Here is a 23242-nt window from a genome sequence, read left to right as displayed (position 1 = left end):
GTTATATGTACAGCATTACCAACCAGTACATTGTACGGGATAATATGCAGTCGGCCGGCATTCGATAAATGGACAACTTACAACTCTCGTATGCAATACCGTATGCATAACTTTGATGCCATTATAAATTTCTTGTTGCACGATAACTTTTCGAACACCCCGTATTTCTCTCGTGGCAAGTTTTAAAATGAGACATCCTCTAAATGAATGTGAGAAAATGCCTAAAATAACTGGATTAAAACTTAAATATTTGTATCATGAATTAATTTTATATATAGAAATATAACCGGCTACACACATTTTCCTACATATAATGCAAAACTAGCTCAGACTTTCCTGCTAAGTGATCAAACAGCAGTGGAACTTGTGAGATAAGGCACAAGGATTTTAGTAATGCTGCGAGTCTGCCTCGTGTCACCAAACTTCTTGCTTGGTGACACGAGGCAGACTCGCAGCATTACTAATATCCTAGTTTGATTGGCCAACACTTCTAAATTTACAAATTCGATATATATTACTATTTCATGCCAACAAAGTAATAACAATTATATTTATATTACTTTTACCAAAACTAAGAAACATCATAACTTTAAGACTTAAAATAATATTTTTTAGTAAAATGTAGAAATAAATTAAAGTTTTATTGTATTTTTTACATAAAAGATATTGAACAGATAATAAAATACACAGATTTAACAAATGCCTTATTGAGATACAACAACATCAATACAACTATCGTTTTCCATTTCTAGATCAAATGCAGTATCTGTACTCTTCAGCAGTTCTCCATCAAACATAAATTTCAGTTTCTCCAGCGAAATGTCTCTCTGTTTTGCATATTCTTCCATTAAACAGGACATTGGACTTAACTAGAAATAAAAAAAAAACTGAAAATGAAAAACTTTGAGTCACTATCAAATATTCTTAACATTTCATTAGTTTAACTTTTTCAATAGACTTCAAAATTGTATTTTGTTATGCGGACTCTCAATTATCGAAAATGAATGAAAATAATGCCATCCTGGTTAACTCGGTACCATTTAAATCCTATATCCAGACACCGAAACACGTAAATTTAGAAAGAAATGTGACGAAAGCAATGCGTAAGTCTAACTTGTGCAGTTATTCATAATAAACTAAACATTTCAGAAGTATGTAATTCTCTTTTCATGCTCCTTGCCAAAGTAAACGAGTTAAATTAATCTGGGAGCAATATAATGACTCATCCATAAGTATTTTGATATCTTGATTAGCATAATTCTTGATAAATGATAGTTTACTACTGATTATAAATTAATTCAGATCAAATTTTTTCAAAGTAACTGAAAGGATTATTAATTAAAAATCAGGTTAATCAAGAAGCAGAATGACACCGCAACAACAGAGTTCCAGTACGTTCATGGTTTGATACTTTATTACTCTCAAACTATAGATGCATACTTCTAGTCTAGCTACAAATTCGAAGGTTGAATGATTATCAACTTCAATGTCTGATGCCAATGCCACAATGAGTTAGACAAAAGTCCAACTATAAACTGGATGCTATTCTTGTAGACTCCAGTGACTTTGAAATTCTATATTGCCTCTGGACTATAAACAGGCCTTTAAGAGTTAACAGTATAAAATTTCCTAGAAAATTACTCAAAACTAGAGGTTTATCCAGAATATACTGTGATTAAATGTCATTCTTTTAAAAAATTAATATAAAATTGCTGCGAAACTTGGCATGCAGATAAGTCTCAAGCAAATATGAAACTGATTAGTTATGTCATGCCAGTAGAGGGCATTAAAGTACTCCTCTTGGCCTATAAAAAAAAGCACAAAGGCATCCTTTCTGAAGTTTATCTGTTGCATAGGGACACTGTATCACTAGAGATGCCTTCACAATGCAATCAAAGACCTTCAGAACAACTAACCAGGTTTGAGAGGGGAAGAATCATCAGGGTGAGAGAAGCTGGATGGTCACACGTCACCAAATAGCCCCCACCCAGGCTGTTCTGACAACACTGTGAAGAGGTATCAGAGCTAGTGGTCAAGAGAGAGCTTGCACACATGGTACAGTACACAGGCTTGAGACACCCTGGGCAGACCACTAGCCGAGAGGACTGCACGATCCTCCAACAAGTACACACACAGCTGACCATATCATTGTTTGCCATCCAGACACAGATGGAGCCATCATTATAGACCCCTGTGTCTGTCTGAACCATTTTGCGACATCTGGGTGAGGAACATTTGGTATTGTGGCAGCCATTCACGTGCTGCCATTGACAGACACACATTGTCATCTCTGTTTGGAGTGATGTTGCTCCTAACAGGACTGGACCACAACAGAATGGAACTGGGTTGTCTACGGCAATGAATCCAGATTCAGTTTGGACACCGACGATGTCATGTTTGTGTCTGGAAGACCCATGGTAAATACCTTAATCCTACCTACACTTAGGAGCAGCACACCACTCCCACAGCTGGTGTGATGGCCTGGGATTCCATCATATAAGACAACTGTCACCTCTAGGAGTAATCTAAGGAACCACAACAGCCCAGTTGCACATTAGTGACATCCTGACCACATGTTGCCTCTTGTGGCAGGGCTCCCAAAGAGCCATTTTCTAACAGGACAATGTTAGACTACACAGCAAGGGTTTCACAGGACTGTCTCTATACTTTCCTGGCCTGCCCAGTCCCCCAATTTGTCACCAATTGAACATGTCTGAGATTACCTAGAATGCCAAGTTTTCCAGGAGTTTGGCCGAACTAGAGGACTGCTTGTAACAACTGGACAAAATGCCACAGGACACTGTATAGCATCTGTATTCCTCCATGTTTGTCCACATCACATTGTGTACTCATGCTAGAGATGACCCAACAAGGTATTAGAACCTCCTTTCGTTTGTAATTTTTTCTGCAATAAATGATCCTTTTGCTTTTATTTTGTAATTACTCATTACTTGTAATTACTGTTACTCTCACATGTACAATTTTGTTCAATTTCAATAGCTCCTTCTTGGTGCACTAATTTTTATGGCAATGAGTATATTTTCAATCTCATAAAAATATATATTGTGAAAATCCAGTCAGTGATTGATTAACTTTCAAATATGCTAATCAATTAGTCACGAATACAATAAAACATCTATGACGGATCAAATGATTAAATTTCAACTAACTGAATTGAAAATTTTAAGTAAAACCTTTACATATATTAGAAGAAAAATAGATAAATGGAGGAAAGAAACTAGTGTTTTGAGAACAAACTTAGACAGATTAGGAATACTTCTGAAAGTTATTAGAAACTATTTGATTATTTGTCAAGTTGCTTAATTTTCCTCAATATAACAACTTATTCAGTAATTATTTCACTTTGATGACCAGATGGCTAAGGTGGTTAAGACATCAGCCTACTGCCCTTGGAAACCTGGGATTAATTCCGGATAATCAAAAAGCATCCCATAAGTTTTGCACGGTTAGTCCACCCCAAATACCTCGAATGTTTCTGTTATGGGCATGCACATTAAGACGGCCTTTATTTCAGGAAAAAAAGTCTCTTAGTGCTTGTGAGAAAAAGAATTAAAAGAAATTTATTTCAAAAATCTTAAGTTATAAAGATTTTTAATTCTTAAAAATGTTTCTGTAAAAATATGCATAAAAACTGAAATACAGTGGGTGATCGGTTAATGAACAAATCAGATAACGAACACCTCACAGAACAAACCCAAGAAGAAGTGATGTAAAATAATGAATACCCATTGGTCTTCCCTCATCTTTGGGCAACAATTCAAAACTTTTCAGTGTGTGGGAGACGTCGACATCGATGCCGGTATATACTGATCGGATAGTATTCCTCCAAACTTTGAAACTCCCTTGTAATTCCAGCCTTTTATTTTTCTAACAGAAATGATATTTTTATAGTATTCGCGAAACTGTTGGGCGGACACTCATTAAGTTTTATGTGGGTTTTTCTGTTGTTAATCCAGAAACAATGGAGACACACACAGAGGAAACACATTGTAGTGGTCAAAGTATCTTTATTTGTACATTAATTCCTTGATTAAACAAGTCTTTACACAACTGTGGGGCAAATGTTCGTACGTGTCGACAGATTGCATTCAGAACAAAGAAGAAATTAAAGACAAAGAACCATAAAATATTTTATGGTTATTGGGCAGGTCCCTCTAGTAGGTCAAATTGGTTTGCGTCGAGATTAATGACATTTTCTTTTCGAAAGGTGAGAATATAATAACGAAGGTACAGAGTGGGTAGAAGATGCCTAATGTTGCTGGGCAGTATGGCTCGAACAGGTCTACAGTGTGCTGCAGTGTAATCTTATTTAAGAAAGATACAATATAATCGAGAAGACTCAAGCAGCTAAAGGAATAACAAAAATCACATTTGAGAAATAAAGAACATTGAAGAGCTCGTAATGGAACCCGAAACTGATCTGATGACAGAAGAACGCCAAGAAACTCGGCGAGATATTTTTTTTTTTCTGAAAAAGAGGATTAATGACGATGTCTGCTATTAAACATCTTTTGAAAAAGTAAGAGGATGTCAGAACAACGGTCATAGAATAGCATCCAAATTAGGTTGAGGCTTGGGAATTTCTACAATTATAATACTATTAATTACTTCTGAAAAATCCTGAAAAACAGAGAAAAGCAATCAACATTAGATAGATTCTTTAACCCCCTCAAACGGAAAAAACACGACTAATAAAAATGAAAGACTGTGTATATATGTATTTTTATTATTACATATAAATAAATGTAGTAAGAAAGTACAGTAGTGAACCGAAAATCGGAATCAATTGGGGACCAGTCCCCAATTGATTCCGATTTTCGGTTCACTCGATTGATTCCGATTTTCGGTTCACCCAATTGATTCGATTTTCGGTTGTTCAGATTAGGGATTTGTTCTGATTACCCATTATGTACGAATAAATATATTAACCTGTCCGATGTTCAAATTTTTCTCCGTTGCGTGTCGCTTCGTGTTGAATTTTTCTCCGTTGCGTGTTGCTTCGTGTTGAATTTTCATCGAGTTTAAGCCTAACGAAAATTTTTATAATAATAATCGAGGCTATCGTATCGTTAAAAATTATTTCTTTATTTTGTACAAACAAAATAAATATATTGAAAAATATAAAAACAAGAAAATTATACTTTAGAAGTAAATTTAGTATCAAAAACGTTCGATTCAGCACGACACAGTCTGACTGAAAATCGTGCCGATTACCGGCGATTCCGATTACTGGGGTTCCAATTTACAAGTCCCTACTGTATATATTTTTTATTTTTTGGGATCTCCAGAACGAATTAATTGAATTCTCATTAAAACCTATGGTAAGTCGATAATCGGTTAAAGAAAAATTCGGATAACAAACAAAGTCTCGGAACGGATTACGTTCGTTAACCGATCACCCACAGTATTTCCCAATAGATTTCATACATTTTTCTAAGTTATTATTTTTTAAATAATTTGTGAAGGAAGTAAGTTGTTAACTCTTACTTTTTCATATTTTTTACACTCATGTAACTATTATAACAAATACATTATTTTGAGAAATGAAAAATACCTTATTTATTGAGATGGTAATTTTCTTTTTACTGTCACTAGCTTGAATTTTCAAATTAAGTTTGTTTTCATCATTTTCCAAATTTGACGATTTGATAATATAACATTCTGCAAACACAAATGCAATTTTCAAACATTACATCACTCTAAAGTTTGTAGAATAAAAATTAAACAACAAAGAAGATAAAATTTTACCGATTATGTCGGCCGAAGTTAAACCGTGCGAGTCGGGAGAATCTTCGGCTTTAATACTCTCTTCCTTTATCGCGAGAAAAATATCGGAAATGTCGGCTTTGCATTTTTCCGCTAATTCGGGTAAAACGGTTGCAAATTTTTGTTTCTGAAATATTAGATTTTAAACACAATTTTAAAATTAAAGTATCTTATTTTTACTTAAGTGTTATTTTAGAATAATTGGAAGACATAAGGCAAACAACCCTAACTGTATTTCTTTAATTGTAAGACACACCAGCAGTTTCTCAAAATAAGATCCTCGAACCACAGACTGATCTAGTCATGTTTTTAAATAGAATTCTATGATGTTTAGCCAGAGAGGAAAAATTCACATTCACACATTACATATCTCTTACATTACGTTAACGAAAAAAGAACATTTTGGCATAGAAGTTGTCATTATCTAAAGTAATATTTACAAACAGTGAATGAAGACATAGGTGATTCACCGTTTATCTGCAATACGGTTTAAGTAGTGTGCGGATAGATAACCGAGTTCTTTACCATCAACAGTGTAGGACACACTACTAATTTATTTTTACAGCATCACAACTATATTTTACAAAAACATTTTCCTTTCTAAAATAAAAATATCATTGAATGTTGGAAATGGACTTTGTGACAATTTGTAAGTGACAAAAGGATTCAGAAAATTAAAGAATTCCTTTTGCAAACAGATCTTTGAAATGTGATGTCTTGTAAAATGCATATAATCTGGTGTCAAAATATATCTTGAAATAAAATAAATATGCTTTTCCCAACAATTTCTGCAATTTAGCAAGTAATTGAAAAAATTACTGTCTTTCAGAGATGACAAAATTTTAGTGTAATCATCTTTGTTAAGTTCTATTGACTCAAATTATTTTCCCTTTAAAGTTTTCTTCAAGTTTAGGTAAAGAAAAGCTCTTTAAGAGTAAATTGGAAGAATAAGATATAAAATAAGACTCTGAAAGTAGAAAACAAACTTTAAAAAGATGCAGGAAAGGCAATGCAACATAGATAATCTATCAAGGGTGATTCTTCAAGGGAAACTGGTCCCTAATTTAGGCATTACGTATATGGAAAAACCCAGTAAACTCCGAGCAGCTAGCCCATTGGTCAGGTACAAACACAGAACAGACCACCAGTGTTTGATGGTATTATCCACACAGCCGCTGGTGGTCAACTTTAAAAGGAAAATAATTCAAGTCAGTAAAACAGACAGACTGAGAATTTCCCACCCAAAAGAAGCATTTTCTCCTAAATGTTTTCCAAGGAGTAATCACAAGAGAAGCTATACTGGTGTTTAAAACAATTATTACGAAGAACATTTAAATAAATTTCTATATAATTTAACGTTGGTTTTTTTGATCCACTCCTAGAATCTTTCAAACACATCTTATATGCTATTGTGATACAAGAAAACTGGTTTTTATTACAATAAAATTCATACAGATTAAAAATGAAAAACTTTCAAATCCACAAAAACAGTGTTAAGTAACACTCAAAGAAATGTATTATCATCATCCTGCGAGCGCTTTTGATGTATTTATAAACGTCGTCTTCGGGCAAAACCGGAATTAAATAGGTTTTCGAACAAACGTTTTAAATTGGAACAAAAATGGAATTAGCCGCTCGGAACAAAACAAATTTAAAAATAAAGTATTAGAATTAAAAATACACGTAGCGTCGTCATGCATCAATTTAAAAAGTTTGTTTGAAAACCTATTTGATTCCGGTTCCGCCCGAAGACGACGTTTCTTTAAATGTTCTTTAATGACTTTTTTGTGAATTTTTCTCTTGAATCAGTAAAATTGTTCGCGTGACATCCAATCTTTTATTTAAGTTACTTTCAGATCCTTTATATATAAATAATAATTATAAACAAGTAGTTTGATTAAAGTACAGTTTTATTTTGTATTTTACAAAAATGGCATTACACAGGGTAATTTTCTTTATAACTATTTTGAAAAAATTACACCAATAAATATTATTAACAAATAAAAAAATATATTTAATTGAAAGATTTCTTACCATTTGCATAGGTATTCTTAGGATTGTATCTTGCCATCTAAATTTTACCATTAATGTTCTTTGGTAGTTAATGTCTAGTAAATCGGGATCCAACATCTGAGATTTTTCGAAATCATAATTCTTTCTGCTAGCATTATAGATACGTTTACTATTTTCCATTTCACTATAAAGGAAATAAATTATTATTTTCTAGTAAATATTAATAAAACAAAAAGAAAACATTTTTAATACTTTATTTTATTTATCCAATTTTACCTGAATTTTTTGAGCTTTTAATAACAATTCTTTTAATTAATTGTAACTCTTTTTCTTTTCTTTTGCAACATAACTATTGAAATTGAGTGCTGTTTTGCACAAAAGATAATTAAAATAAATTTAAATTTGATTTTTTTGGTAATTTCATTAATTTTTGTTTCATAAATTTGTCTGTTTTTTTAAAAATTTTAATTATAAGTGAGTTAACATTGGAGTATTGAGCTATCTAGTTTCAAATCACGTCCGGCAATTGGAAAAAATATTTAAGTGTCGGCAAAAAAGTTTAAAATATAAACAAAACTACCGTACATAAAAATTATTTCTAATATTTAGTATGTTTACTTATAATGATAAAATGACATTCTAATTATAATTAACATTAGAATCGTGCCTGTTATCTATCTAACACCTTTTGGGAAAAATTTTTAAATTGAAATAACACGACTTCTGGTTTGCATCAGAAGTTTGTATATAGTTTTTAAGATGTTATATCTATTTAATTTTCGAATGCCATTCGGCAGATGGGAAAATTCCATTAAGCTTGTTTGGCCTACTTGTTGTTATACTGTTATTTAACTAAAGTGCCCAACAATATCACAATTACTGGTGAATTCGTGTTTTGTGGCCACACGGTAAAAGACAATCTACAGGAATAGAGTTCTTTGAAAAGTGTGAGGCAAATTTTCCTATCCACTTTAACTGCCAATTTAGAAAACAGATTTTCTGATTTGGGACAGTTAAAACTGTTTGCAATACTGCTGCCAAGAAATATTTTGAGTTCAGTCTCTAGTGAATTTACCAAATACAATCACAATTAAATGGCAGATATTCACAAGTTCTTGCAACCACAGACCAGTGGAATAGACAAAGAAAAATTTCTGATAGAGTGGGATTCTTTTAAAAGATTTGTTGTCGTCAGGTGTAATGATATGTCGACGGCTAAGATGACATATCATTACATAATGGTATAGAACTGCCATACGCCAAGACAACACGATTGTTCGTGTTGCTATTTTTTAATTAAGTCGGGCAGGAGAAACTGCATTGGAATATTTGTGATGGTTAATGTCTACAATTTTAAATTTGCCTTACGGTCAGGATATCTTACAGGTTATATTTTTAGACGAAACCGTGAGGGACACGGACGAAAGTGCCCGAAGATGATCACATAATATTACGACAATACGACACCACTGCTTACGCACCATCTGCTAAAGTGATAAATTTTATCTTTGCTAGGTTAATTTGGCATGTTTTTGTCAAGGTGTTATTCAATTATCATTATTAAGCCTCGTGATTACTCTGATAGTAAAGAGATAAGTGATAAATGAAATAAAAAGTATTTAAAAAAATATTAGTGGAGATATTTATGAGTTATCTTTTTCTTTTACTTAAATTTAAAATTTCATTTTGTTATATGTATGTTATTTACTAACTGAAAAAGAGCCGCAAGTTGTCGACCTCTGTTCTAGGCCAAATTACTTAGCATTTAATTATTAATAGTAGCAATTGTTTGACTTAAATATAACTATCGGGCATACAGATGTTTATATTTGCGTGTTTGTAACTTTTACTTACCTTAGTATCTTATTTGTCGTTCTTCTATTCCTTTTTGAAAAATTAATTGGAACGGTAGTTATTTGGGGTGGCGGCGAGGGACTTCTCCTAAAAACAGTTAAAGCATACATAATATTAATCTGCAACTGCTGATTTAACCAATAAAATTTATAATTCTCAAAGTAACTATGCACGAGTTAAATTCCGTAACTCTCGTTAAGATTTGCAGTTTATTGCTGTATAATTTGAATTAATTCTATAAATTATATCAATGACTTTATTTTATGTTTAACTTATTTTTAAATTTCTTATTTATTTATTTTAAGTTTAGTCGAGTGTCTGTCGACACACAAAATCTCGGATCTTAAATTTTAAGTTGGTGAAAATGTGTTTTCAAAACTACTTTGACTTATAGAAACACAGAATGCATTTAATATATAGTGAAACAGGAGAGTTAAGTCAGGGCAAAAATAAAATTAGAGTTAAAAAAGTTTGACCTATCAAGCATCTATTGTATATTTTTAAATAACTTACACTACGAGTGTTTACGCGGCTTTAAAAGAAAACAAACTGTAATATTCTTTGCAATATTTCTGAGGTACTCTTTCCATGGCAGAGAGTTGGATTCATTAAAAAATTCTTGGCTCCAGCTCCAGAATTTTTTTCCTGTAGGCTTAGATACAGATTTCTTCAGCTATTCTGTACAAAGTTTTGGGCTTATCACCTTGCAAATATTTAAAAAAATGTTGTAAATTTAACCAAAACATCTCTAACAGCTTATATTTCTGATATACTCTTGACCCGGCCTTTTTCTTCTTCTTCGGAATTAACCAAAATTGGTAGATATCAACTATAATCAATAATACTACAATAGGGATATTTTAATAACTTTTAAATAATTAATGTTAAATACTGTCATAGTCTTTCTAAAATAAGCTGGAATTTGTGAAAGTTCTTTTCAGTAGGATAATAATGGCATTTAATTTTCTTTTCTTTAATTTTTTGCCCTTTACTTACAGTTTAATATACCAGAAAATGCTAAAATTATGTGTGATCAAATGGTCTATTTTTTTATTGTTTATAAAAATCATTAGAAACCAGATTATAAATAAAAGTAACCAAATAAATTGTTTTGAATAATACATTATTATTTTATTATCTCTCATACTGGGTACTGACTTGTTACAGAGACTTGACAGGCCTCTAAGCTGCAATTCAAATTAAAATAACTGAATTGTAATAACTGAGAGTAATAAATTTAACTAGAATAAAAAATTAAGATATGCAACAAAAGTAGTTTTTAAGGAAGTGTGAAAAAAAAGATTTTAGAGATGGCCCACAGGTGATTAATGATATTACTTACAGTTTCAGAAAAATATAAATCTAAAAATAGAATTTAATTTAGTCTAGACCGGTGGCATGCCGTCATTGGAAGCGGTGGAAGCGCCGCTTTCCTCGTATTTTCTAAAATATAAATTCGTACCGAGCGATTATTTTCGTATTTTAACGTACTTTGAATTAATTAAAATTAATATTTTATTATACCTGCATTATGTATCTTATTACAAATTTCTATACTACGTGTGAAAAAAACGATAAGATTGCTATTGTATATTCGAATATCTGTGGCGGAACAGAAGCGCTTACGAGGCGGCTTCCATGCCGAGAATAACCGAATGGTGTAAAGCAGCCAGATTATAGGCATTGGCGCATGCGCTTTACAGAGCACCAACCTCACCCTGTTCGGCTGGCGGAAGCTACGCACCAAAATATCGTATAACGCTTCCCTTAGTCATTGGCAGGAAGCTATCTGACTAAGTAAATTGTTTTAAGATTTAAAAAGTAAAGAGTATTCAATGTTATTTTTATGTACGTTTCTTTGCAAAGTTACATTTAATTATACTGTAATTATATTGACAGATTTTTATACATAAAATCTTTAGAATTTTTATCACTTTTAGATGTTAATAATTTTAATATTATGAAATACAATTTTTCCAAGCGCATTTTAATTCTATAAATTAAGTAAATTTTATGGGAAATTTTTTGATTTATCTAAATTATGTAGTGAATTGCAATATTTACATTTGTGTCTGGACTATATTGACTAGTAACTCTTAGACATAAAAAGTATTATAATTAATGACAATCCGAACAAAGATGTACTAAAAGAATTATATGATTTAATATCGTTAATTTTTACGGTAACATCTACCAGTGGGTCTGTTGAGCGCAGTTTTTCGACCACGAAGCAAATTCATACATTGGCCGGGAACAATCGGTCGGAGGAAAGATTGTCGTCACTAGCGTTGCTTTCTATAGAAAAAGAGCTTTCAAATACATTCGTGGAATTGACGACCAACAACTTTTATAATAAAGTATTTAATGACTTTGCAGGGGGGGAGAAGACAAAAATCGCCATAGTTAGTTCACGAAAAATTAAAAAAACAAGTTTTTCTATTATTGTTTGTATCGTATCAATTTGTATTACGTATGTATTATTTGTATTTTAGAACTAAAATACATAAATTGTTTATTTTTGCCTTTTCCAGTAATTGTTTAAAATTTTTATGGAAATGTGAGGTTCCGGACAGGTCTGACCTGTCACGAAAGACTTGAAAAAACGGTTAATTTAGAAAAAAATTTATTAGTTTTAAAAAACAGGTAAAAGTCGTTTGTAGTCAGACAACCATTGTTTATATCAAACTGCCAGGCAGAAACCGTAAATTGCAGAAGGAAGTCGTCCCATGATCGGTGGAAGATCGAATTTGTCTTCGATTTTGACTTTTATCGCGCTCCAGAATGACCAATCAAAATGGACGAAAGAAAGAATGGAGATTGATATAATCCCCGACAATCGAGGATACCTCGCACTTGGTTAATGTTCCGAATAACCAAAACATCATGTGTCAATGCGCAAAAAAAAAATTCTCGTCTATTGTGCCAACCCGTAACCCGTGCCATTTCGGACTTAGACCATGTCCCTGACGCCAATGGACAAAGTTTCCTTGTGTCTTACAGACTCGTCAACACCACTGTCCCGGGACCACCTTCGATCGACGATCAAAGAACCACATTGACGCCCGGGACGCCCGATTGTCGTAAAGCAAACTATTTTGTACATAGTGTATGTTTATTTTATGTTAAAATAAACAGTTTTTGTCAGATACTTGTCTTTGTCTTTTCCGTCACCCCACACGTACGAATGAACCCTAGACCATCACCAATTTCGGAATTAACCGATTTTCCCTGGAAGTCGGCTCTTACAGAAACACAGCTTCCCTATAATCAAATGTCACAGTATGCCACTGGTCTAGACATAATACACCATTAAAATATATATGTGTTTAAATTGTGAAAATTACTGCATTACCTTTCTACTACAGATGGAGGTGAATTATTTACATTATGTACACAAAGTCTTTTGCAAGCATTGCTAACATTTTCTTGTTCTTCACTTTTCTTATCCAATACTTCAACATCATTATCCAGTGGAATGGAAGACAAGAAAGCAGGTAAATCTGGAAGTAATATTTTATGTTCTATAATGACCCATTAATATAATCGTATAATGAATTGCTATAGAACAAAACAGATTTTAAAATGGAAAAGTTACATTTACTAGAATGATTTTATTATACGTTTTGTCAACAATATAAATTGCTATGATTTTAGCAAACAGATGCTACATGCATAATATACATTTATTTAAACTGTACAAGACACTTGTTATGTACTGTACATATTTCATATACAGGATAATTCAAAATTATAAGAACAAACTTCAGGTGTGAATTCCTGGCAGAGAAAGAAAAATAGCCGTCTAAAAATACACTGGTGCAGAGATAGGACTACTTCTAAATATCTGTTTGCTGCCACCTCTGACAGGCAAATTTGTTGAGAGGGCTTCATGGTTGCCAGACCTCAACCACCTTGAATTTTACATATGGGAATATTTTAAAGTGTTGTGTACACTAAACTAGTTGCTGATAGATGTTACAACAACACCTGGATGCCACTTATAGCACTGTTCGGAACAGGTAGAAACATTCAAAGGATGCATCAGTTTACAACGCAACATGCAACAGTTTGCATTGAAGTCCATGGAGGACATTTCAAATATATCAATGTGACTCTGCCTGATATACATATGCCATATGCTATGAAATGTTACATCCTGTGTGAGCAGCTTGTGATGCCCAGTAGTGCAGTCTATCTGGTACAATTGCATTTTTTAACCATTTTTGTTCTTTGTCCTACCAGGAATTTATTTCCAAAGTTTATTCCCATAGTTTGGAACCAAACAACTAGTACAATGTAATTTCATTCACACGGATAATATAACTTAATACAAAATAATCATTTTAAAAGTGTTTCAGATTTAAATTATTTAGTGTTATTGTTTATATATTTATTTAGAATAATAGAGACTTATACAAAAAAAATATATAAAGTTTTTATAGAGTCTTTTCTTTCCCTGGTCCTATATTTTTTTGTATAAGTCTCTATTATTCTAAATGAAGAAACTCCTGGGATATGTCGTCTATAAGTATGACTTTATGCAAATTTTTATATTTATGTTAGTTGATAAATTATTGGTTTCAATGAAGCTTACTTAACCCAAAAGTATAACATTTAAGTACAAGAATATAAAACCTAAAAAGAATTATGTGAAAGAATCATCCATCCTTCGTGAAATTTAGGTAACACTCCCAGGTGCTTAATTAATCTTCAGTTATGCAAGTAGCAACACAAATGCATTGGGAGTGTTACATGGTACCAGCCCATTCAATGAGACCATTTACTAAAAGAAAAGGTACCATGTGATACTCCCAACACAGAGATCACTGTAAAAAATTAAAAAATATCTCCACCATTTTGCCAGGTTTAAATTTTTATTGCCAACAGTTTTACTATGTAATTAATACAGTGTTGCTAGCCTTATGAGCTTGGAGACTGGATATTAAAAGTAGGATGTTAAGCTGTCACTTAGAAATAGGAATTATTTTTGAATAATGTTCTAATGAGTAATTTCGAGTAACACATTTGATAACAGTGTTTAATTAACACGTTGACTGCCCCGTTTTTTTATCCCTTTGTAGAACAAAGAAATAAAATGACATAGATGTTCAGAATCTTACATTACAATCAAATGTATTAATATTGGTCACACCACAAAGTTGGCATACGTATGTGCCCATGACTGCCAGCTTGTCACATGACATTGGGTTAGTCTTATTTTACCTTAGAGCAGTGTGACTCACTGGCAGCCATATATATTTTTATTTCATAGTAATTATTTTTAAAAACATCACCAAACAATTGCCTAAATAATTGGGCTATGCCTCTGCTAATTTAATACTAATTATTAAATTAGCAGAGCCCCCAATTACCATTTTCAACTTTTTCTGCAGTCTGCAACTGAAGAGGTATCCAGACCCTAAATGTATCTTGCAGAATGACTATGTCAAAGATTTGATTTGTCCATCTAAATGAAGTCTATTCCTGTATGAAGTCCTTGAATTATTAATATACTATATGATTTAGAAACCCAACATTTAAAGAACAGGAAGCTTCAAGTAAATTTTCTGTAGGTGTTATGCTGAAATACAGTAAATTGTGTCAAATTACAGTATCTTACACTTTCTTCATGCTCATAATTATGGCCAAAAGTTTTTAAAATCTGTTTTTTTAACCGATACTGTTTTCTGTATTAAAATTAATTGCTGCTTTTTGGCTACGGATTGTCGGTCGATGGCAAACACCCTTAAGTACGGCAACATTAAATCTTCAACTCGAGTTCCACTATCTATATTGCCTATTAAATGGTAACGGCGCTCTACTGTTACACAGTCTAGCATTCCAGCCTATCCATTTGTTTTGCAGGAGTCATGTAATATTTTATTGTATATTGTGGGAATCCGCTTCTAGCTTCTTCAAAAACAATCTTCATTCCTATCTTCTTACATTTATTATATACAAAGATAGGAATGAAGATTGTTTATTGAAAAATATTTCTTTATACTTCCGAAATTATAAAATCCTATCATTGAATGTTATAAAATGTACTTACTTTCATAAAAATGATTCCTTTCTTTTCTGAATGAATATACTCTGGAAGTATAAATGTTCGACGTTTCCAATTCTTCTTCCAATTCGGCGTTCGACGAATCGAAATCGTCGAGTTTTAAGCCACGCCGAGTTACTCTTTTCCTCAAAAAATTTACGTTTTCTTCGTCGGAAGAATCGTCGGATTCGAGAGTTATCAAAACTTCTTGAAGTTTCGAGGAAACCTTTAAATTATAAAAGATTTCACATTATGTTAGCAAAATTATGATAAACACGAAGATCATTCAAATTTAACAATTTAGCATTAAGAAAACAACAGATCTTTTGAAACTATCATAAAAAAAAATGATAAATGAATCTGACAAATATGGATTACTAAAGCTAAATTATTGCTAGATTAGATTGGGCTACATTACTGCTAATAATAATAATTAAATGCTATTATGATTAATGTTTCTTGTCCTTTATTGTAAGTGTTGTAGAAAAATGTTTACAAGAACCTTATTTTGTTTAATGACTTGTTATATCAAGGAGAAGAGTGCACAAAAACTAAAGATGGCAATTGTTTTTCAGATATTTACCGTAACACAAATCTGTATGCTAATTATTTGGCATATCGAACCGACGTCCTTCTTCGGCAGAAGGTTACAAAAAACTCTCTAAAACCTAATTTTAAATTATTTTACAACAAAATTACAAAATAGTTATCCCATTTATTTTTTAACTTATCTGTCTCAACAGAATACATTCTGTCTATACATAAGCATGTAAAGAAGGCCAGCATAAATTATTACATTCAATAGTACATAAACTGGTGATTACAAGTACAGGTATCCCTTGTATAACATGGTAATTATATTCCAAAAAAGTGTAGTGTTATGCAAATCTGTGCTATACGAAACGAAGGACTAATGCAAAATGTAGAATTAGGTTCCAAAGTTAGGAAAAGTATACTATTGTTTTTTGTTACTAAGAGAAATATGTTTATTAAACCAATTCATAATTTATTTCCAATCGATAATTAATTAAAAGTACTGTATTACATATTAATATTACTTATATTACTTTTAGTTAAATGAGGATAACATTTTTACAAGGTATCGTCGTCATCTCAGCTTTTTTGCCGATCTTGATCTTAAACAACATTTTCATATATTTTACTTTATGGAATGAAAAATATAAATATGTTATTAATTGAAAATTTGTTCTAGTGGGTCACATTTGTTCGGTCCAGTACGAAGATACAGCCGTATTTCTTTCTTGATTTTACAAATGATAGCCTACCTACAGTTAAAAGAAATTTAACATCATAAAAAATGTTTAAATAAAGTTTACTAAATATGAAGATCAATCTATAAAAAGGAATCATAGTGACAGTCTTAAGGGCAAGTCTGAAAGCAACGACATCTGGTTGATAGGAAAGTTAGTGTGAGATAAGCAGAGGGCCAGGGGGAAAAACCTCACCGACCACTTACACTGCACGGGTTGGTAAAACCCGACCTCGTTGTCGTCGGATGGCTAGGAGAGCAAAAAGTGAGTGGGGAGGTGCATCGGTAAGTCGACGGGTGTCCATACTTTGACAGGAGACAGGTTTAACAACTAACAATAAAGGTTTATTAAATAACAAAAGCGAACATACAATAAAGATATAAAGATAACTACTGCTAAAATGCAGAGAAAATATCCCTATCGCTAACCGCGATCTAACCAATAAAGTGGTTACGTGCCTAACTTCTAGGGGGAAAGAGCTTACAAAGGTTACATCGATATACCTTAATATGTGGTCCGATGACAGTATGCGACAACCTCCTGGACTACAAAAGCTAGAATCAGTCTTATGTCCGGGACTGGAGACACTGGATTCGGATCTTCCTGGATGATCGCCCTCTTTCCAGAGTCAATCGGATTTTTATACGATTGTTGTTGGCACCGAGCCAGCCTATCATTCAATGTTCAATGACTAATTTGCTGACTCGCGATGACTAGGACTTTTGTTTTCTCTTTCTGATCGGATCGGATGTGTAATCAACATCCGATCGATTTCCTATCGAACTTGCGGGTCACGAACCCCCTTTTAACTCTCGAATTTACGCCCTCAAAACCTGCGGGCTCACATTAGCGCAACGTTTTTTCATCTTGTCATATCAGTTTTCATTAAGTATATCTGAATAATTTGAAAATTTCAATATTCTAAAGTTCACAAGAAAATTTGAAACAACACAAATGCTTATTTGAATATATAAAAAAGAAATATTGAATAATTAAGTTTACAATCCTTACTTCCTCAGCAGATTTACCAATAATAATACCATAAAAGTAATTAGGTGTTTGTGTATTATTATTAATTAAGTTTACACTTAAAAATTGTGAAATTTTGTATGAAGGCTTTCCAAAACAGTGTTAGAGCAAAACTGGAAGCAGTGTTGTATGGGGAATTCCCCAATTTTCAAACAGTGTTGGACGAGGGATACCCGTATTCTATAAAATATTTTATAACAATTTTAATTAAAAACAATATTTAGAAAACTCTTATCAAAAAAGAGATTTACCACTTTTTTCTTTCCTTCTTTTCTAACACGAACACTTAAAAGACATTAATATACACCGAAGTTTTAACTCGCTGCTATTTAATTTAAATCAATCTATTTGCACACAGTCTATTCTCGTATCGGATGCCGCAATTTATCTACAGTGCTCGTATAATTGTCTTTTATAATAATTCACTTCATTTTTTTCAAATTTTACCAATTTTAAATTAATTTAATCGATCCTTTCCATTACCACTAAATGTGGATTTTTTAAGCCTAAATTTTTGGCTTTTTTCAGTAATTTACATCACACGAGGAACTTACAACAAATATATATATAGGAAAGTCGACTCTGTCGTAAGGACTCTGTTCCCAAAGCGGGTAAAGGACATTACGAAAGAAAGTAGACACTTATGCGGTACTTCTATATATAAGAATTTTATAATATCGCAAATTTTTCGAACGATAAATTCTTTGAAAAAATAACACTTTTTAACTTGTCAAAAATTAGAATATCAATGACAAATTCACGCAGCTAAGCTTAGGTCATTAGGTCTGAATTATTTTTACTTCTTTTTATCAATTTTGTGAAAATAATTCATAAGTCATAACCACATTTATATTTTAATATGATTTACCAATACTCAGGAGAAAAATCTGCCAAATTATATGCCTTCTAATTATGCAAAATTTTTAAGTTTCTGTTGCCCACTGTGCCCAGTTAACTGTTCCTAATTGTCACACACTGAAGTATAGTGTATATATGTAAAAATTCTTGATAATTCTCATCTCAATTTTTAGAAAATTGTTTTGAAAAATGAAAAACATGACTCAAGGAAAATCAAATATACCTTATTTTATAGCATATAAGATGTGACTTCTTGGAGTAAAAGCTAAAAAGAAAAAAAAATTGTTATTCCTTGGTCTTATATGTGAAGTAGCAATCTCCCATATATTAATGAATTCCTCAGCCTTTAGCAGAATACAGGCTATCTCTACCTAGCCTAACTCTTGAATAAAATTGTTATTGTTTAATTAAACATATTATCATTTGCTTTGTTATAAATAAGCTGCTTTTACATGTATTTATGTAGAATACTTTAATTGTAAATGATTTCTTTTAATCTCTTATTTTTCCCTGAAAAATAAAAGTTTACATTCTAAAATTTACCTTACTTACATTAAATATTTTATGCTGTAATGGAGATGTATGTTATATGCCAGGAGTGGCCGAAACTTCTCACAATAGGAACCATACATTACATATCAAATACACGAGAGCTGCATCCTACATTAGGGGAAGGAGTTCAATGTACGAAAGCCACAGTAGGGGTCTAGAAGAGCCACAGTTTGACCAATGTATACATCATAAAATATGTTAAATAGTGATCAATATCCATCTAAATGTTGTTCTTAAAATTATGAAGTTATAATTTTTTTCAGGCAAATTGGACTGATAATTGGCACTTGAAAACACTTCTTTCTATTCACTTTTAGTAAAACTAGGTTTTATTTTGATACTGATTAATATCTACAACTCTTTTGACACACTCTTTCGATATCAATGAGTACCAGTATCCATATCCATGTGATATCAAAACTATCCTAGTTTTGCATGCTGCAATTTAGCACTTTCATGTCTCATAATAAAAGAGTTGTTCTTGTTTTCTCAACATCTTTATGTTTTTGGATATGTAGTTGTTTATTGATGTCACTCCTATCTCCATGAACAAAAAAAAATCACTTTCATCTTATCACTCTAATTAATCCAGTTTGATAAATTTGATTTCTTTTTGAAGATTATCATTGAATGTGCACTTTTCTCTCTTTGACATTTTTAATTTGTGGCCACAAAACAAAAACTTAAACAATATGTGGCATGGTATGTTGCAATCAGCAAGATCACAAAACAATAACTAATTCTACACATCAGATATGGTATCCAAGACATGCAAATGTTCAAACTCTTATTTTTTCTCTTGTTAATCTTGATTGGCACATCTCTCTCCCAAACTACACCAATCACCCTTGGGCTTGAGATCACTTTTAAAATGTTATCAATAATTACTTCACATCTTAATTACTGGCTTTCTGCACTCATGTCCGCACTGCATTAACAACTGGAATAATACAATAAACATACAGTAGAATATCATTTTAATGGATTGCTTGGGCTGCCGAAAATCCATTATATTGAGAATAACGGATTTTCCGCACATAATAGGAAAGTATCCATTATTAAACCCCTACATATAAGAAATACCAATACTTGAAATTATTCAGTCTTTTGAGATCTCTATTCTATATTCTATAGAGACATACATGTTTTAAGATCGCATATACCTTACAGGTGTACAACAAAGCACAAGGAAACTATATGTATCATAAGCACAAAAAGAGACAAAGTACATATGCTGATTAGCATTTCACTCAACTTCACAATTATTGTTAAAAAACTCATCCACTTTGGTTTGTTTTGATGCTGCTTTTCTGTCCATTGAATGCAACAACTGCTTGATATTAACAATGTCACGTATAGTACAGCCTGTTCATTTATGATGAAACTCGTCACGGTCTTCGTGACTTGGAAAGACTTGATGTCCTCACTATATTTCAGCACTACACTTAAACCTACATGACAATATTCACTAGATGGCTCCTCCTCAATCATAGAATTCGTGCCGACTCTCTTCGTACAATTCTTCAATTGTACTGCACATATCCCAGATGTAACAAGTTCATTTTTAACTCTATAAATTCCCAGAAAAATCCAACTATTAACTAAATGTTGAAAACAATGCAAAGTTTACAATAAATGAGGCTAGAAAAAAAATCTATTATTCGGAGTTATGGGTCTGCTAAAGGAGGGATAATTACACTGATTTGGCAGAACCCGGGAAAAACACCCGTAATTCCACAATCCGTTAAAATGAAATCCTACCGTATACTTAAATGTATTAAATAAAATGTGAAAAAGTAAAGCTTTGTCCAGCTATTGACTATTTGTACCGAGACACAAAACTATGTAACAACTACCAGTGACATAAACTTGTTTACAGGACAACATTTAAGCACATTTTAAAGTATTTATAAAAACAGGACAACTGAGATTTTTACTAAACCAAAGACGAGACTTTTATTAACTGTCCTGTGACAAAAGAATAAAACAGTACTATCCTGTTCAAAACAAATGTTTCATCAGCCTAGACTAACACTAAAGCCTAATATAAGAATTCAATCAGAAATGATTAGATGAATGTGTAGTGTAATAAAAGCTAATTAAATAGAAATGAGTGCATTTAAGGTATAATTAAAGTAATTGATATTGGCAACAAAATACAAGAAAGAAAACTATAACAGTACAAGCATGTCACAAGAAGGAAGATACCGAATCAGATTAACTACGAAAACAGTACAGTCTGTTTTCCATATTGTAAAAATAGCATCGACGCACCTTCTGCAGATGATAATGCTAGGAAAGAACAAAGATAAGACAGTTCTTTCTAATAATCTAACGACCATCTCACAAAGGTCTGTGATAGGGGCTGTCCGTAGGTATGCCTCATTTTTATATATATGTTTTGAAATCACATTGAAAGAGGAATAGCATAACACATGCACTAATTCTAAGACGCTATTTGAGTAAATTTTTTACCCGGTTTTCTAAAAGCCTAATAGGTAATTTAGCCTTATCGACAATGGGCCATATAGTGCTGCCCGGCTTGCGGGTCTTTGCAAACAGAAATAGTTTAGGGCATCGGAACAAGTCGTAACCATCCCATCAATTTTTAATTTTTTGGCCCACGCCATATGTGAGAGTCTAGCATCTATGCAATTTGTCGACAGTTATTTTCAATCTGTTGGCAGCAGGTATCTCAAATATATTGGTTTAAAAGGGCTTTATATTTCTCTTTTATCAACAGTACTATCAATCTACTTTTATCGGCTTTTAACAAGACAACACAATCGTCAGACATCCATTTCTTACTCTCTCGTAGAAGTTTCCATGCAATTTCTTCCCAAAAATCGTTTTCCGTCGATAAAATTCCTTTTGGCATTCATCAATGCCGACGACGAGCCTCTCGCCGTTCGGCACGTCTTCGGGGTGGCAATCCATAGTTCGGGTGCAAACACGGGGCCAAGTTCAACAAGGAACAACGAGGGAAACACATCGTCCCAACATATCGAGGCCAAAGTCGTACACCAATACTCGACGTAGTTTCTCGAGAATCCAATTCAATTTCTCGTGGTATTTGCGTGCGAGATTTCTTTCTAATCTTTCTTGTAGGTAAATAATCCTTCTTCAGGTTAACGTGTTTCAAAATAGAATGTTCCTTTCCTCGCATACTATTTTGGAACACATTAACCTGAAGGTCTATGTAGATCGAAAACGTTTGTACTTCATTTGTATTAAACTATACTGCATTCCATTTATAAGGTTGGTCGGTTTACCTTTTTCCTGACACAATTGACTACAGTCTTATAGTGTTTGATACGTGACTTTAATTTGGATCAAATTGCCTTGTAATTAATGAATTCTACGGCTTTAAAGTTAATCATTATGCCGTTAAAGTTATAAATGTATATTACTTTACCTTCTCCGGACACACAATTACATCTTCGCTATCCGATAAACATATAACATCGGGAGAATCGACGTTCTCCATTCTCAAACATCAATTCAAAACCCAAACCGCCGTGAGAACCACGTGACAACAGTCTCTTTTCTCATTCGTCGAGAAAGTACACACTGGTGACATCATATAAATAAAAATTATTACATATTTATTTTATGCCATTTATTAATTAAGAAATTTTAAAATATAAAAAAAAAATTAATTAATTAAACCTGGCCTACGTTATATTAAAGGCTCGTGCATCTAGCTTGTCGAGCTTAGTTTCAGATTTTCTCTGACAGAGGTCGCCAATACGGACAGTGCCGTGTCGCATCGTATATTTTCAATTGAAAAACTATTACCTTTAGAAGATAAAGTAGCATATTTTTTAAAAAT

General features: G+C 32.4%; 1 protein-coding gene across 2 annotated transcripts; it reads right to left on the bottom strand.

Moving 5' to 3' along the window:
- Positions 1 to 479: 479 nt before the first annotated feature.
- LOC136969035 (NFATC2-interacting protein-like) lies at positions 480 to 22967 on the bottom strand. Of its 2 annotated transcripts, none has more exons than XM_067263114.1 (8): positions 22826 to 22967; positions 15707 to 15926; positions 13007 to 13154; positions 9655 to 9741; positions 7822 to 7984; positions 5770 to 5914; positions 5576 to 5682; positions 480 to 869 (listed from the first exon to the last, which is right to left on the bottom strand). In XM_067263114.1, the coding sequence occupies exons 1-8, from the start codon at positions 22895 to 22897 to the stop codon at positions 705 to 707; spliced, it is 1107 nt and encodes a 368-aa protein (XP_067119215.1). In that variant the 5' UTR covers positions 22898 to 22967; the 3' UTR covers positions 480 to 704. The 2 variants fall into 2 exon arrangements, with proteins under 2 accessions (XP_067119215.1, XP_067119216.1); XM_067263115.1 differs by having other exon boundaries at positions 481 to 869; positions 9655 to 9735.
- Between the last annotated feature and the right edge of the window lie 275 nt (positions 22968 to 23242).

This window comes from Centruroides vittatus, unplaced genomic scaffold (genome assembly GCF_030686945.1).
Source record: "Centruroides vittatus isolate TY-2023 unplaced genomic scaffold, ASM3068694v2 contig_1695, whole genome shotgun sequence".
NCBI classification, from domain to species: domain Eukaryota; kingdom Metazoa; phylum Arthropoda; class Arachnida; order Scorpiones; family Buthidae; genus Centruroides; species Centruroides vittatus.
Note: the sequence above shows the minus strand (reverse complement) of the source record. Positions and strands in the feature narration are given on the sequence as shown.